General features: G+C 41.7%; 1 protein-coding gene and 1 long non-coding RNA gene across 3 annotated transcripts in view; one reads left to right on the forward strand and one right to left on the reverse strand.

Annotated features, from left to right (window-relative positions):
• Positions 1 to 7032, forward strand: part of sema4c (sema domain, immunoglobulin domain (Ig), transmembrane domain (TM) and short cytoplasmic domain, (semaphorin) 4C) — a 114226-nt gene extending 107194 nt beyond the window's left edge. For both annotated transcript variants that reach the window (XM_080893068.1, XM_080893067.1), the window contains 3 exons: positions 445 to 536; positions 787 to 3363; positions 5793 to 7032. In XM_080893068.1, coding sequence (XP_080749194.1) covers positions 445 to 536; positions 787 to 1682 — 988 coding nt within the window. In that variant the 3' untranslated portion in view covers positions 1683 to 3363; positions 5793 to 7032. The remainder of the gene's footprint in view (positions 1 to 444; positions 537 to 786; positions 3364 to 5792) is intronic.
• An 871-nt stretch (positions 7033 to 7903) lies between these two features.
• Positions 7904 to 13216, reverse strand: LOC308404656. The gene is made up of 3 exons (XR_013973171.1): positions 13024 to 13216; positions 9213 to 9323; positions 7904 to 8107 (listed from the first exon to the last, which is right to left on the reverse strand). It is a non-coding gene; the product is annotated as an uncharacterized lncRNA (long non-coding RNA).
• Between the last annotated feature and the right edge of the window lie 104 nt (positions 13217 to 13320).

A 13320-nucleotide genomic window follows, 5' to 3' on the forward strand; every position in this document is an offset into this window, starting at 1 on the left:
CGTCTTTAGTTAAAGAAACTTGGAAATAACGATACAGGGCTCTAATGACTGCTGCCTTTTTACATCCTTTAGTGTTTTTGACACTGATCGATCTAGAAATAAAAAAAATAAAAATAAAAACTACTACGAATCCTATTACTACAGAGATTCCTTCATTTGCCAGTGAAATGCATAAATCCTATAAAGTAAAATTTTTAGACTTTCAGCCTGAAGCTGTGAGGTAACCTTGGCTTTCTGTACTGTTACAGTTTTATTTTATTTCTACTGAAATATCTGTCTGATTAAATGCATTTTGTTGTTAAAGTGTTGGAAAAACTATTTTTCTGTGCATTTTTTATTGATTCCCCTTATTCTGTGCATGTTTCTTCCGCTACTAAAATGTTCTCGGTTCCTTATTGCAACATTATTAATCTTCCTCTCTGCTTTCTGCCCTCTTCTCTCCAGGTCCACCTCCTCCCTCTCACAGGACCTCATGCTGGAGAGGTTCAACCGGGGAAAAGCCAAGTTTGATAAGCCGGTTTCCATCCCCAGCCCTGGTGAGTGTGGCGCTGACACCTCTCTAGTGGCCCCTTGTGGGAATTGATTGTCAGTGTAGGAGCAAATCAGCAGCAAGTAAAGGGAATGGACTCAGCGAGTACATTTGAACTGAGCTGAATAAATTGAATTAAGCACAGGAGAGCTGGCTAGTGCAGAATATGAAATGGATTTATTATGGACGACACTTAACCCCCACTCTTGTCTCCTCTTCCCTGCACCCTCTGCCCCTCCTCCACCTCTCCTACGCAGAGCACTCCCGTCTCAGGAACGTCACCGTTGTGGTGGGCTCTGACATGGTGCTGCCCTGCCAGCTGGTCTCCAACTTGGCTCAGCCTTGTTGGGTTCTCAACGACCGTGAGCTTCAGCTGGGTGATCCGGAGGCAGGAGGGCCGCGCTTCGACCGGACCCTCAAAGCTCTCATCATCCCTGAAGCGGGCCAGTTGCAAGCGGGCCGCTACATCTGCTACTCTGAGGAGCAGGGAGTCAAGTTTCAGACAGAACGCTACCAGGTGGCAGTGGTAGCCAGCGCTCCAGTCTTCATGGAAGCACGGGCTCCGGACAGCAGCATGGGCCTCTTCTGGGTGCTGGTCATCACGCTCGGAGCAGCGTGCCTGCTGCTTCTCGTCGTAGCTCTGTACCTGCGCAGGAGGCTGAAGCTGGCCCTGGGAAAGGGAGTAGACATGAAGCCTCTCGAGAGCACCCTCGTATACCCCATCACCCTGCCTAAGGAGCCGCCCACCTTTGTGCCTAGCAAGATGCCCACGGATGAAGACCGCTTCTGGGAGACAGGTGCCAACTACTATTATTCAGACGGCTCCCTGAAGATCGTTCCCGGTCATGCCCTGGGGCCCAACAGTGTCAGCAGCACGGCGTCGCCCAGCGCCATACCCGGCCAGCCCATCCACTCCCCCAGCCGTCTCAGCCTCACAAACATCAGAGGCTCCGGTAGCAACGGCTACATCCGCCTCAACCTGAGCACAGCAGGGGAGGAAAGGGCTAGCGGGACTGGTGCTGGGGGAGGTGGGCTGGGAGGCCTCGGCATGGGTGGGAACGACTACTCCAGCCCCTTCAAGGAAGAGCTGAGACGCACCCTGCAGCAGAGAAGCGTGCTACCCGACGCCAACCCGGAGGAGTCGTCGGTGTAGGCCCGTCCTCCTCCGTCTCCGTTCCCCGAGTTTGAAAAAAAAACAACAACCAACCTACCTCTGTCCTTTCGAGGATGCCTGCTCTCTCTCTCTCTCTCTCTCTCTCTCTTGCAACAACATGCTGTCAATTCCCCCGCGCTCTCTCTCACTCCCTCTTTCTCGCTCCACCAATGGCTGTTTGGCTCACTGTAGACATTTATAGCACACAGCATGTTAAATATACACACTCATACACTGTGTTCGAGCGACATGAACTCTTCTAATTATTGTGTTTTGGACAACATGCAGTCATGGTTGTGGCTTTTTCTGCTTCCACTGTGAAACCGCCACTTGTGTACATTGTGTATTTAAGAAGAAAAAAAAAAGACGAACGCAGGGGAGAACACCTCGAGCACGGAAATCAAACAAATGGCGTTACCTGTTCTCAGAAGGGCACATTTCTTCTACAAAGAGCGGACCAAGCGAAGCGTTTTGCCCCAGTTCTCAAACCACTTGACAAACGACAAGGACAACTAACTGGAAATATTGAACTGATTCTCTGTCTTTCTGCTCCTTTGAGACTTTTACAGCTTACTGCACTTAAAGACTGGAAGCGTGTCTTCCCTTTTTTTGTATTAGTGAGCCGAGAGTGTGCGAGCAGTTGAAAAAAAGCCTAATCTCTAAGCAAGACGACAATCATGTCCCCGAGCTTTGTACGGGATGGAAAGGAGAGAGGAGAGAGAGAGAAAGACAAAGAGAAGAAATTCAATGGAAAAAGACGTTTTTTAAATATTTTTTGTTGAATGAAGGACAGTCTCTCGAGACAGTTTGTATTTTCGCCCCTTCCACACCTTGTATTTACCACCCGAGAAAGACTTCGATCTCTTCCTTTTTGATTTGATGTGATGACCGTTGCTTTGAATTAAGACATTTCTCGTTATTCGTTTGCTCTGGAAATACGGCAGTGTTCAAATAGTCATCGGCGACTAACGGCTCCCCACTTTTGAATGACAATGCGAGGAAAAGCTCCTGGCGTTACATTACTCCTCGCACGGCCCTGCATGGCGACCTTCAAACACACCTTCAAGTCCACTATACTTCAAGTGCACTCCATATGACATTTATTAAGAGTCACAGAGTGTGACAGATAGGTGTTTTGGTTGCACTTTTTTTTTCTGTGGAAGCTTGTGCAAAGGCTATTTGCATTCAGCTCATAGCAGCTGAGCAGTAATTGCACACTTGATTTCAAATCGAAGTTGACGTGAAGACATTTGGCACGGAGAATGTAGCTGAGCCCTCGCTGTTGCGACCGCTGTGGATGTCTCAATAAGTGCTTTATATTCGATGTATTTGGTGAGGGTGGTAACTTGCACTGCCAAGAAAGAAACTACCCCTCCCACACACACTTTTACACACACACACACAGACACACTCACAGTCCTCTGAATCCCAACCATCCTGGACTACAGTGTGTTTGTGATGGATCCTTAAACCCCCTTGAAACCCCTCTCCCTGTTACCGACGCCCAGAGACGGACCCGGAGCTACTGTGGACTTATACAGACGGAGAATAATGTAAAACATGACGACATGAAGAGAACACACACACACACTCATACATACAGTGTTGATGGACAGACTGAATGAACCTGTACCGACAAACACGTGGCTCCAGACAGAAAGTGGCCAGAAACCAGTGAAAGGTATTGTTGCACTTAATTAAATCCATGAAAGCAGATTTAAGAAATGTCATAGCCATAAACGATTTCCAGTTCAGAGTTTTAGCACTTGCTGCTGCTCAGTGTAGTGTTGCAAATTATTTAGTTTATTTATTTGGCTTCTCTGACACTTCGGTTGCCCAGAGTGTCTCTTAAAGGAGTAATTCAACATTTTGGGAAATTCACTTAAGGTGCTTTCAAACATGCTCTCCTTACTATTAAAGAAGCCCTGTTATACTGTTTTCCCAAAGCAGTGCTTATATTCATGAATTCTACTGAAGTAACTTTTGATGATTCACAGTTCAAAGTCCTTATTTATCTCAAACTGCTTTATACTCCTTCACATTTTCCCAAACAGTCATGTAGGCTGGTTTGGAGATGGGCCAGTTCTGGCCCCCGGGCTTTACGTTTGACACCCGTGTCTTTTATATACACTGACTAAGTGTGGACGTGTTTAACATGAGCACCCACCATAGTAACAGTATTCCTGTGACCAAAAACACTGAAAAGTACAGTAATCTTCACTGTTTACTTATGGTGAAAGTCTAAACACACAAGATCACCTCACAACCGTGTACCAATCTAAGAGATTGATGAACCCAATATGGTCACTGTCTGAAAAGGGTTTTATTAAATAACTGAGATACCGCTTTCACATCTGTCTGTTAATTATGATGCTGAAAGCAGGCCAACTGTAAATACACAAATGCCAAGTGCAGCCCAAAAATATGAAACTGGAACATCTTGAGCTTGAATCTGTTTTACACTTTCTTTGACAGAAAGTTAATAATGCATTAAAGGCCAAACTAGTTATTTCTTTACTGAACTGATGGATCTAGCTACCATGATGGTTCTCACCAGTTTGCAAACACATTTTGCTAACTTTTTTAAGAAATGTGATTAGCTGTTAAATTTTTGGAAAGTGCTAACAATGCTAATGCTGACTAATGCTAATCAAGCTACATTTGTAGATTTTATATCCAAGCACAGGCACACAGACTCCTGTACTACACAGTAGACCAATACGTGGCACCAACACCACAAACTCATTTAAGAGGTTTGGTGACTCGAATTAGCAGAAGTGAGGCCTAGAAAACAGCAGCTAGCTACAGGCCTTAACAAAATCCCAATAGATGAGTTATGAATAGCTTTAGACCCTCTACAGTTGTTGTCATGGGAGAGTCTATACTCAGAGGTCAAAAACTTTTTTTATATCCTTAGAGGAAATGCACTTTAGCACTGGCTTTGTTTTTCCAGTGCAAAGTTTGCCACTTAGCCTTTGAGATAAACAAAACTGACCAAAAAGTTGGGAAATTCTTGTAAGCATGAGCGCAGTCAGTCTGCTTTGTGATAAATAAAGCACAACTTCTGTTATGGGTTTCATAATTGCCTCAAAGCAAACAACTGAACTTCCACTGCTAAAGTTGTAAACAGTAATAGTCCATTAGCAAAGACCATTTTAACAGACGTCACAGGTGTTACTGGCCACATTAATTAACAACCCGTACCCGAATAGAACAGATCCTTTAATTAGTTTAATTAGTAACAACTGTACTTAGTTTCTATTTCATGCCAAATATTTCAAGACCAATGTCATAGTATGACTACAGTATAAGAATAGTTACCGACCTGAGGCCCGGCCTGGTTTAGCCCAATAAGCAGCTATTCATCATTTATCATGAGATTTGGTTCTCATGTAGTGACTTTTCTTTAACTTTACTGGACGCCACTAGCGCCATCATCATGTAAAAATTTGCATATGTCCAATGTCAAAAAGGTCTATCCATCCCATTTTACCAGCTTGTGTGTTTTTTTCCCATCAAAGCTGTCCTTGTGTGCTCTTTTATGCAAGTCTTGAAGTGCAGGTGCACCTGAAAAGCTTTCTCCCTGGCAAAAGATAAGAAAGGGGGCCACACACAGCCTGAAGCTTGTGGCAAGAGCATTTTATTAAAGAGAAAATCCTCCAGTGTGACAGCCATCAAAATAAGCTGACCCAAGGAAGGTCTTCCTGCCTAAAATCTCTGTTTCAAAACCTCTGCTGTACTTGCAAGTTTGAGGGTCTTTTCATTTCAGCCTCCTGCTCAGAATAGACAACTAACTACATAACTACATATCATTAATCGTTGGAAGTTTTCATATCCCATAAGTTTTAGCACGAAGCCAAAGCTCATATTATCATATTATTGAATTTTCCAAAAGATCGCGTTGCCCAAAATACGATGTGTTCCACGCTGATGTAATGATGTCCAAAAAAAATATTCTGACATACTTTCTGTTCCACTTCCAAGCAAACTTTGAAGCATAGCCAACAATAGATCAGATCGTGGCAAAGTCATATTGTGCATAACTTTTTTAGCTGTTTGCTGTTACTCACTCTACATGTTTTTGTCCTCCCTTTGTGCTCTGTCCATCAGGGGGTGGCTTTTATTTTTGGGACATGTCTGTCGGGACCAGCGGAGCACAGCAAGAAAGAAGGGGACGGACAAAAAAATGTGTTTTTGCCCCTCTGTGTACAGAGCCTTGAGAGAGATGTAGAATATTAATATGATCCCAAGGTTGAAGAGGTAGTCGACCATCAGCACTCCATCCTAGTGTTGCATGATTCTCTGCAAGTGGACTGTACATCTTTGATATGATCATCCTTGTACATCATTTTGTTTGATCATTTTTGGACTTTTACAGACACTAATATTGTGCAACACTAATGCTCTCTTTGAAAAAAGAAAAGAAAAAATATTTCTGGTTTTATGGCTCAAGAGTTGTACAGGATTTCATTGCTGCATTTCAACATGTTTACCTTTTCTAAGCCTCTTCACCTTTTGGAAAAGCCAAAGTAGACTGCAATTGCTTTTGTTCTTGTTGAAATATTGATTTAATTCAATTGCAGATTGATATTTAAGTATCAGCAGTCCGTCCAGTTTGCTGAATTGAGCTGATATCTGCGACCTTTCATATTTTATCTACAGCTTAATTTCCCCCGGAGCAAAATGAAAAAGAAGACTTGAGACTGATGAACTTCCTGTTTACATGTCAGTCATTTATCTGCTGAATTTCTTATCTCCTAACTTAATGAAAGACTGAATGATGTACCAAAACTATTATTTAATTTTTTAGCTCCTGAAAGCCAAATAAATAGTGGTGGATCAGGAGCAGATCTGTGATTAAAAACAATATGTCAACATTATAGTATTAAATTCCCAAAAGCCAAAAGCTAAGAACACATTATCTCTTTACACTGGTACTTGGTTATGTCTTAATATTTCTCCTTTTTTTTAACAATTAGAATTTTATTTAATATAACATGTTGCAAAAACTAAAAAGATAACAGGTCTCAGGCTTGGAAAAAAATGCATGTGTAGTGTATTTTATGTACATTTCTTCACTTCCAGTGCATTTGTCTGCTTGTAATATTTTCTCTCACACGAGGCTTTAAGTTCTGCTGTTTTCATGCTTTATCATTTGGATTATTCTGTTACCACCCAAGGTTTAGTTTGTCCCATTTTTGCTTTTCTGTTATTGGTTTATTATGTTTGTTTTTAAAGTATGTTAAGTAACTTATTTCATTTGTAAAAACATGTTGATATTTATTACCATTGTACATATGTCCTTATTTTTTATATGTGTATAGACATACACAAATAAAGATAGAGATCTACTGGAGGTGTGCGAGCTGGTTTGTTGGGTGGGGAGGGTCAATTACAAAAACCTTTATTAAGTAGCATCTAATGTACATTTTCTGTTTTCTTACGCTTTTTTTATGAACATATCCTACATCAGCCATTCCCAGACTTGAGAGTGCTTTGGCCCATTTAAAAACCAGGAAATCCCATGTGGCCCACCCAATCTTTAATCTTCACTCTTATCAACATAAAACAGAGTGAGAGAGTGATTCCACGAACATTTTGATTAAAAAAACATATCACAAGCTGTTGACTATAAATTGCTAATGATACCCAGTTATATGCAAAGTGTGAAGGCCAATGTGTGGCCCACCTGCCACTGGGACACTTACATACATAAACAGTTGCATAAATAAATGCATAACTGTACATACTTGTGAGTAATTTCAATCTGAATTTCTGTTATTACTGCAGCCTACCTATAATACTTTCAACCCACATTTTGGGGATCACTGCACTGGATAATCCTCGTTTCTAAGAGAGACTGACCAGTTTTTCCAACCTGAACAGCATGATCCAGAATAAATAACTGGATCAATAAAGCTCTCAAGGAAGTGAAGTGTTTAAAGAGGTTGTTTTGCCTGCAGATGCATGACAGGAAGTCTTTTGTGAGTACAGATATCCCCTGCCAGTGACCATTAGAAAAATGCAGGTTTAAGGGTCTTCCATGTTAACTTTACTTGTCAGACCCAGGAGCTATGCTCATACAGTCTATAGTTGGATTTAAAAAGTAACTGTAGTTGGAAGAAGGTGCAACAAACCCCATCAAGAGGAATATTAGACCATGTTTACAATTCAATTCAATTTTATTTATATAGCGCCAAATCACAACAACATTAGCCTCGTAAGGAAGACCCTACAATAATACATACAGAGAAATATAACCAACAATCATATGACCCCCTATGAGGAAGCACTATGGCGACAGTGGGAAGGGAAAACTCCCTTTTATCAGGAAGAAACCTCCAGCGGAACCAGGCTCAGGGAGGGGCGGGGCCATCTGCTGCGACTGGTTGGGGTGAGAGAAGGAAAACAGGATAAAAGACATGCTGTGGAAGAGAGACAGAGAAGAGATTAATAACAAGTGTGATTCAGCAGAGAGGTCGACTGACACATGTTGAGTGAGAAAGGTGACTGAAAGGAAATGACAAGCTGCAACATACAGCAGAAGTACTGAGTATCACAGTAAGCGTATATAGCAACACATCCTACCAGAAATGTATGGTTTAGTTATTATTTAACTACTGAGTAACTATTGTATTACTACAATCTAAAGTATGACTACAAAACTGAGTGGAAAATCTGAACATTTCAACAAGATGGGGTAATTGTTTATGCACCAGATAAGGAATCGGACTACTTCTTTAATACACCATCCGTACACTGAGTCTGTCATCCCAGCACCATGCTGTGAAATTATATGAATGAAGAAGAAAAAGATGGAGGGCCAAGAACATGTTTGCATAGAAAAGTTCCTGTCTTAGGTTTGTTATTTTGGACAAGGAATAACAGTAGACTGTCAGAGACATAAAATAAAAAGGAATGGGGACGAGAAGGTTTAAGGCAGCAAGCAGTTAGTTTATGAGCACTGGCACAGTCACTTACTTTACTTACAAATTTGGATGCGATCCTGTGAGTAGCAAAGTACACCCCAAAATTCAAATGCTTGTAGAACTTTAGCAGCAGAGTTGGCAAAAGTACACATCAGTAATTAAGTAGAAGTACAATAAAATTATATTAGTACATGGGAATACAAACTTAATTTTAGTCTACATTTTATTTCTAATACATGTACTCAACTTGAATCACTTAATAAGAACTTGAGCAGAGAAAAAGAAGAATTTTTAAAAGGAGCTATATTTTCTGTGGATACACTGTAGAGAGTCATTTGGCTCCACACCTAAACCAAGAACTGGGTACAGTCAGGGGTTAAAGTGGGATTCAATAGTTAGGGAAACCCTAAAGTCGCTTACAGAGTGGAGAAAAGAGTCACATCTCACAATGATTTTTATTGAGGGTCCTAGAAGATTTTCTTAATGTACAGGTCATGATCAGCTGACCTGTGCAGACACAGTGTGCAACAAACTGCACACAAACAGTTTGTGTGTTTGCTGATATTTGTTGAGTTAAAAAGAAAATTGCATTTGAAATTACCTTCCACGTTACTCCTTTCATGCTTGCTCCTATTCTGTAGGGCCAGCTAGATGCAGAAGTACCATAGACTTGACATCATCGTCCTGTTGCATGACCTAATTTGGGCTTTAGCTGTTGAACAGATGACCTCACATTAGACTCACATTAGGAGTTCACGGTCAACTCAATGACTGCAAGTTGCACATATCGTGTGGTTGCAAAACAAGCCCAACTCTTTGCCCCTCCACCATCATGCTTGACAGTTGGTATGAGGTGTTTTATTTTGATATGCACTGTTTGGTTTTCTTCAGATGTGGGGGTATGCACTGTGGCTAATCATCTTGATTTTGGTCTTGTCCCCTCAAAGGACATTGCTTCAGAAATCTAGTGGTTTGTTCAACTTTCAAACCTATGCTGTGCTGCTATGTCATTTCTCTTGCTAAGCATTCCAAACAAGCCATAGTTTAGTCTTTTTGTAATTGCACTGGCGTCCACTCCTGGGAAGATTGTGGCATTGTGTTAATAAACAACTGAAACCTCCAGATCTGCAAACTGCTCAAATATCTGCTTTTGTAGAGATGCTCACACTTGCTGAAGATCAGTTAATCAAATGCATTTGTACCTAGATGCTATTTAACCTCTTAAGCAATAAGAATGTACTTAGTTTTCCACAGAGCTGTGAAAACATTCTTCTTGACATGACATTTATTATACTAAAAAACACAAAATGCATAGATTGTTGCTGAATTTGCATAAAAGATCAATTTAGATTCTTTGACAGCCAAAATTCTGTGTTGTGTCTTTACTGCTCTTATTTGGGGTTTTTGTGCGTATCCTGATTTTTCAGTTGACACTGAATTTGCAACTAAAACAGCTTTAACTCTTCTAGGAAGGCTTTCCACAATGTTTAGGAGTGTGTTTATGGGAATTTCTGACCATTCTTGCAGAAGCAAATTTGTGAGGTGAGAAACTGGACAAGTAGGCCTGGCTCCACTCTAATTCATTGCATAGTTCTCGCAGTTTTGACCTCAGTCAAGTTTTTAAAGACCTTGCTTTGTACACAGGTGTGATGTTGGAACCGGAAGGAGCCGTTCCCCAAACTGTTCCCACAATCAGGAAAATGAAATTGTCAAAAAATGTCTTGGTACAGTGGGGCAAAAAAGTATTTAGTCAGCCACCGATTGTGCAAGTTCCCCCACTTAAAATGATGACAGAGGTCAGTAATTTGCACCAGAGGTACACTTCAACTGTGAGAGACAGAATGTGAAAGAAAAATCCATGAATTCACATGGTAGGATTTGTAAAGAATTTATTCGTAAATCAGGGTGGAAAATAAGTATTTGGTCAATAACAAAAATACAACTCAATACTTTGTAACATAACCTTTGTTGGCAATAACAGAGGTCAAACGTTTACTATAGGTCTTTACCAGGTTTGCACACACAGTAGCTGGTATTTTGGCCCATTCCTCCATGCAGATCTTCTCGAGAGCAGTGATTTTTTAGGGCTGTCGCCGAGCAACACGGACTTTCAACTCCCACCACAGATTTTCTATGGGGTTGAGGTCTGGAGACTGGCTAGGCCACTCCAGGACTTTCAAATGCTTCTTACGGAGCCACTCCTTTGTTGCCCGGGCGGTGTGTTTTGGATCATTGTCATGTTGGAAGACCCAGCCTCGTTTCATCTTCAAAGTTCTCACTGATGGAAGGAGGTTTTGGCTCAAAATCTCACGATACATGGCCCCATTCATTCTGTCCTTAACACGGATCAGTCGTCCTGTCCCCTTGGCAGAAAAACAGCCCCATAGCATGATGTTTCCACCCCCATGCTTCACAGTAGGTATGGTGTTCTTGGGATGCAACTCAGTATTCTTCTTCCTCCAAACACGACGAGTTGAGTTTATACCAAAAAGTTCTACTTTGGTTTCATCTGACCACATGACATTCTCCCAATCCTCTGCTGTATCATCCATGTGCTCTCTGGCAAACTTCAGACGGGCCTGGACATGCACTGGCTTCAGCAGCGGAACACGTCTGGCACTGCGGGATTTGATTCCCTGCCGTTGTAGTGTGTTACTGATGGTGACCTTTGTTACTTTGGTCCCAGCTCTCTGCAGGTCATTCACCAGGTCCCCCCGTGTGGTTCTGGGATCTTTGCTCACCGTTCTCATGATCATTTTGACCCCACGGGATGAGATCTTGCGTGGAGCCCCAGATCGAGGGAGATTATCAGTGGTCTTGTATGTCTTCCATTTTCTGATGATTGCTCCCACAGTTGATTTTTTCACACCAAGCTGCTTGCCTATTGTAGATTCACTCTTCCCAGTCTGGTGCAGGTCTACAATACTTTTCCTGGTGTCCTTCGAAAGCTCTTTGGTCTTGGCCATGGCGGAGTTTGGAGTCTGACTGTTTGAGGCTGTGGACAGGTGTCTTTTATACAGATGATGAGTTCAAACAGGTGCCATTCATACAGGTAACGAGTGGGGGACAGAAAAGCTTCTTACAGAAGACGTTACAGGTCTGTGAGAGCCAGAGATTTTCCTTGTTTGAGGTGACCAAATACTTATTTTCCACCCTGATTTACGAATAAATTCTTTACAAATCCTACCATGTGAATTCATGGATTTTTTTTACACATTCTGTCTCTCACAGTTGAAGTGTACCTCTGGTGCAAATTACTGACCTCTGTCATCATTTTAAGTGGGGGAACTTGCACAATCGGTGGCTGACTAAATACTTTTTTGCCCCACTGTATGCTGAAGCATTAAGGGCTCCTTTCACTGCCACTAAGCCCATCTCCCGATAAACAACCGCACATCATAAAACCCCATCCACCAAATTTTACACCAAACCCAGACTCTTTCATCGTAGTGCAAAAGAAAGACATAATTTGTCGCTCCAGAGAACACTTTTCCACTGCCTTAGAGTCCATTGATGTCGTGCTTTACACCATGGCATCCAACGCTTTGCAGTGCACTTGGTGATGTAAGGTTTGGGTGCAGCTGCTTGGTCATGGAAACCCATTCCATGAAGCTTTCCACACACTGTTCTTGAGCTTATCTGAGGGCCACATTTACTTTGGAGGCCAGTAGTGACTGACTCTGCAGAAAGGCGGTGACCTGTGCGCAATATGTGCTTTAGCATCCGCTAAAGTGTTTGGAACACCTGAATTCAGTTTGGATGGATGACTGAATGCTTTTGGAAATATAGTGTGGTTCTTGCCCTATCCTGTGCTGCACAAAAACAACAGTGAAGCTTCCCTCTGACTTGTACAGCCTTTCCTGGTGTCAGCAGAAGAAGGCACATGCTTCATGTGGTCGGCAGTCCCAGCTGTAGAAAGAGGCTCAAAGTTCCATCTGATCTCAGTGTACTCAGCTGCACCACAGACTCTCAAACCTCACAAAAGGAGGAGCCCTGTGTGTGTTTGAGATTGTTTGTGTGTGGGTAGGGTTTACAGAGCTTTTCAGCAGTAGACCACTGTTCACCCACCTGTTTGGGGTTATATATTTGTTTAGGCTTACCGAGCCTTCTTTTAAACCATTATAAAACACAAAAAATGTGTTAATATATAAAAAAAAATGCATTAAATATTGCTTTTCCCACTGTGGCATTCATTTTGGGGTTTTGTTTTAATTTTTTGGTGGAGTGTAAATGTAAATGAAAGCTTTGTGGTCAATTTACTACAATTTTACAATTTAACTGTGAAAAGATGAGCAGCCTGTGTACCGTGCTTCATTTTCTGACTCAAAGCCCACATCTTTATCACATGTGTGACAATAAATAAGCAATTTTCAAGAAGAAAATGCTAAAAGCACAGGAGCCTGTCTACTTACAGAGTGGATATTTAAATTTGAGAGAGATCCAGTTAAGTTCCAGCAGCTGGGCTTCAGAGCACCCAACAGCAGATGTGGCCTTGCAGAGTTGAGGGAGTACAGCAAGAACGCTGTTAAAAAAATAAATAAAATGAAAATGAATAATAAAAAAACAAGTTCTTTTTTCCTAGGCAACAAACAAGTGTTTGCTTCGTAAAATAAACGTTTTTAATAGCAACCCTATTTTCTCTGTTGACGTTAGACAGTCACGTGGTATCTCTCTTTCATTTCAATTGGCCAATTCATATTAAACGAGTT

The sequence above is a fragment of the Rhamphochromis sp. 'chilingali' genome (genome assembly GCF_963969265.1).
Source record: "Rhamphochromis sp. 'chilingali' genome assembly, chromosome: 10".
Lineage (NCBI taxonomy): Eukaryota > Metazoa > Chordata > Actinopteri > Cichliformes > Cichlidae > Rhamphochromis > Rhamphochromis sp. 'chilingali'.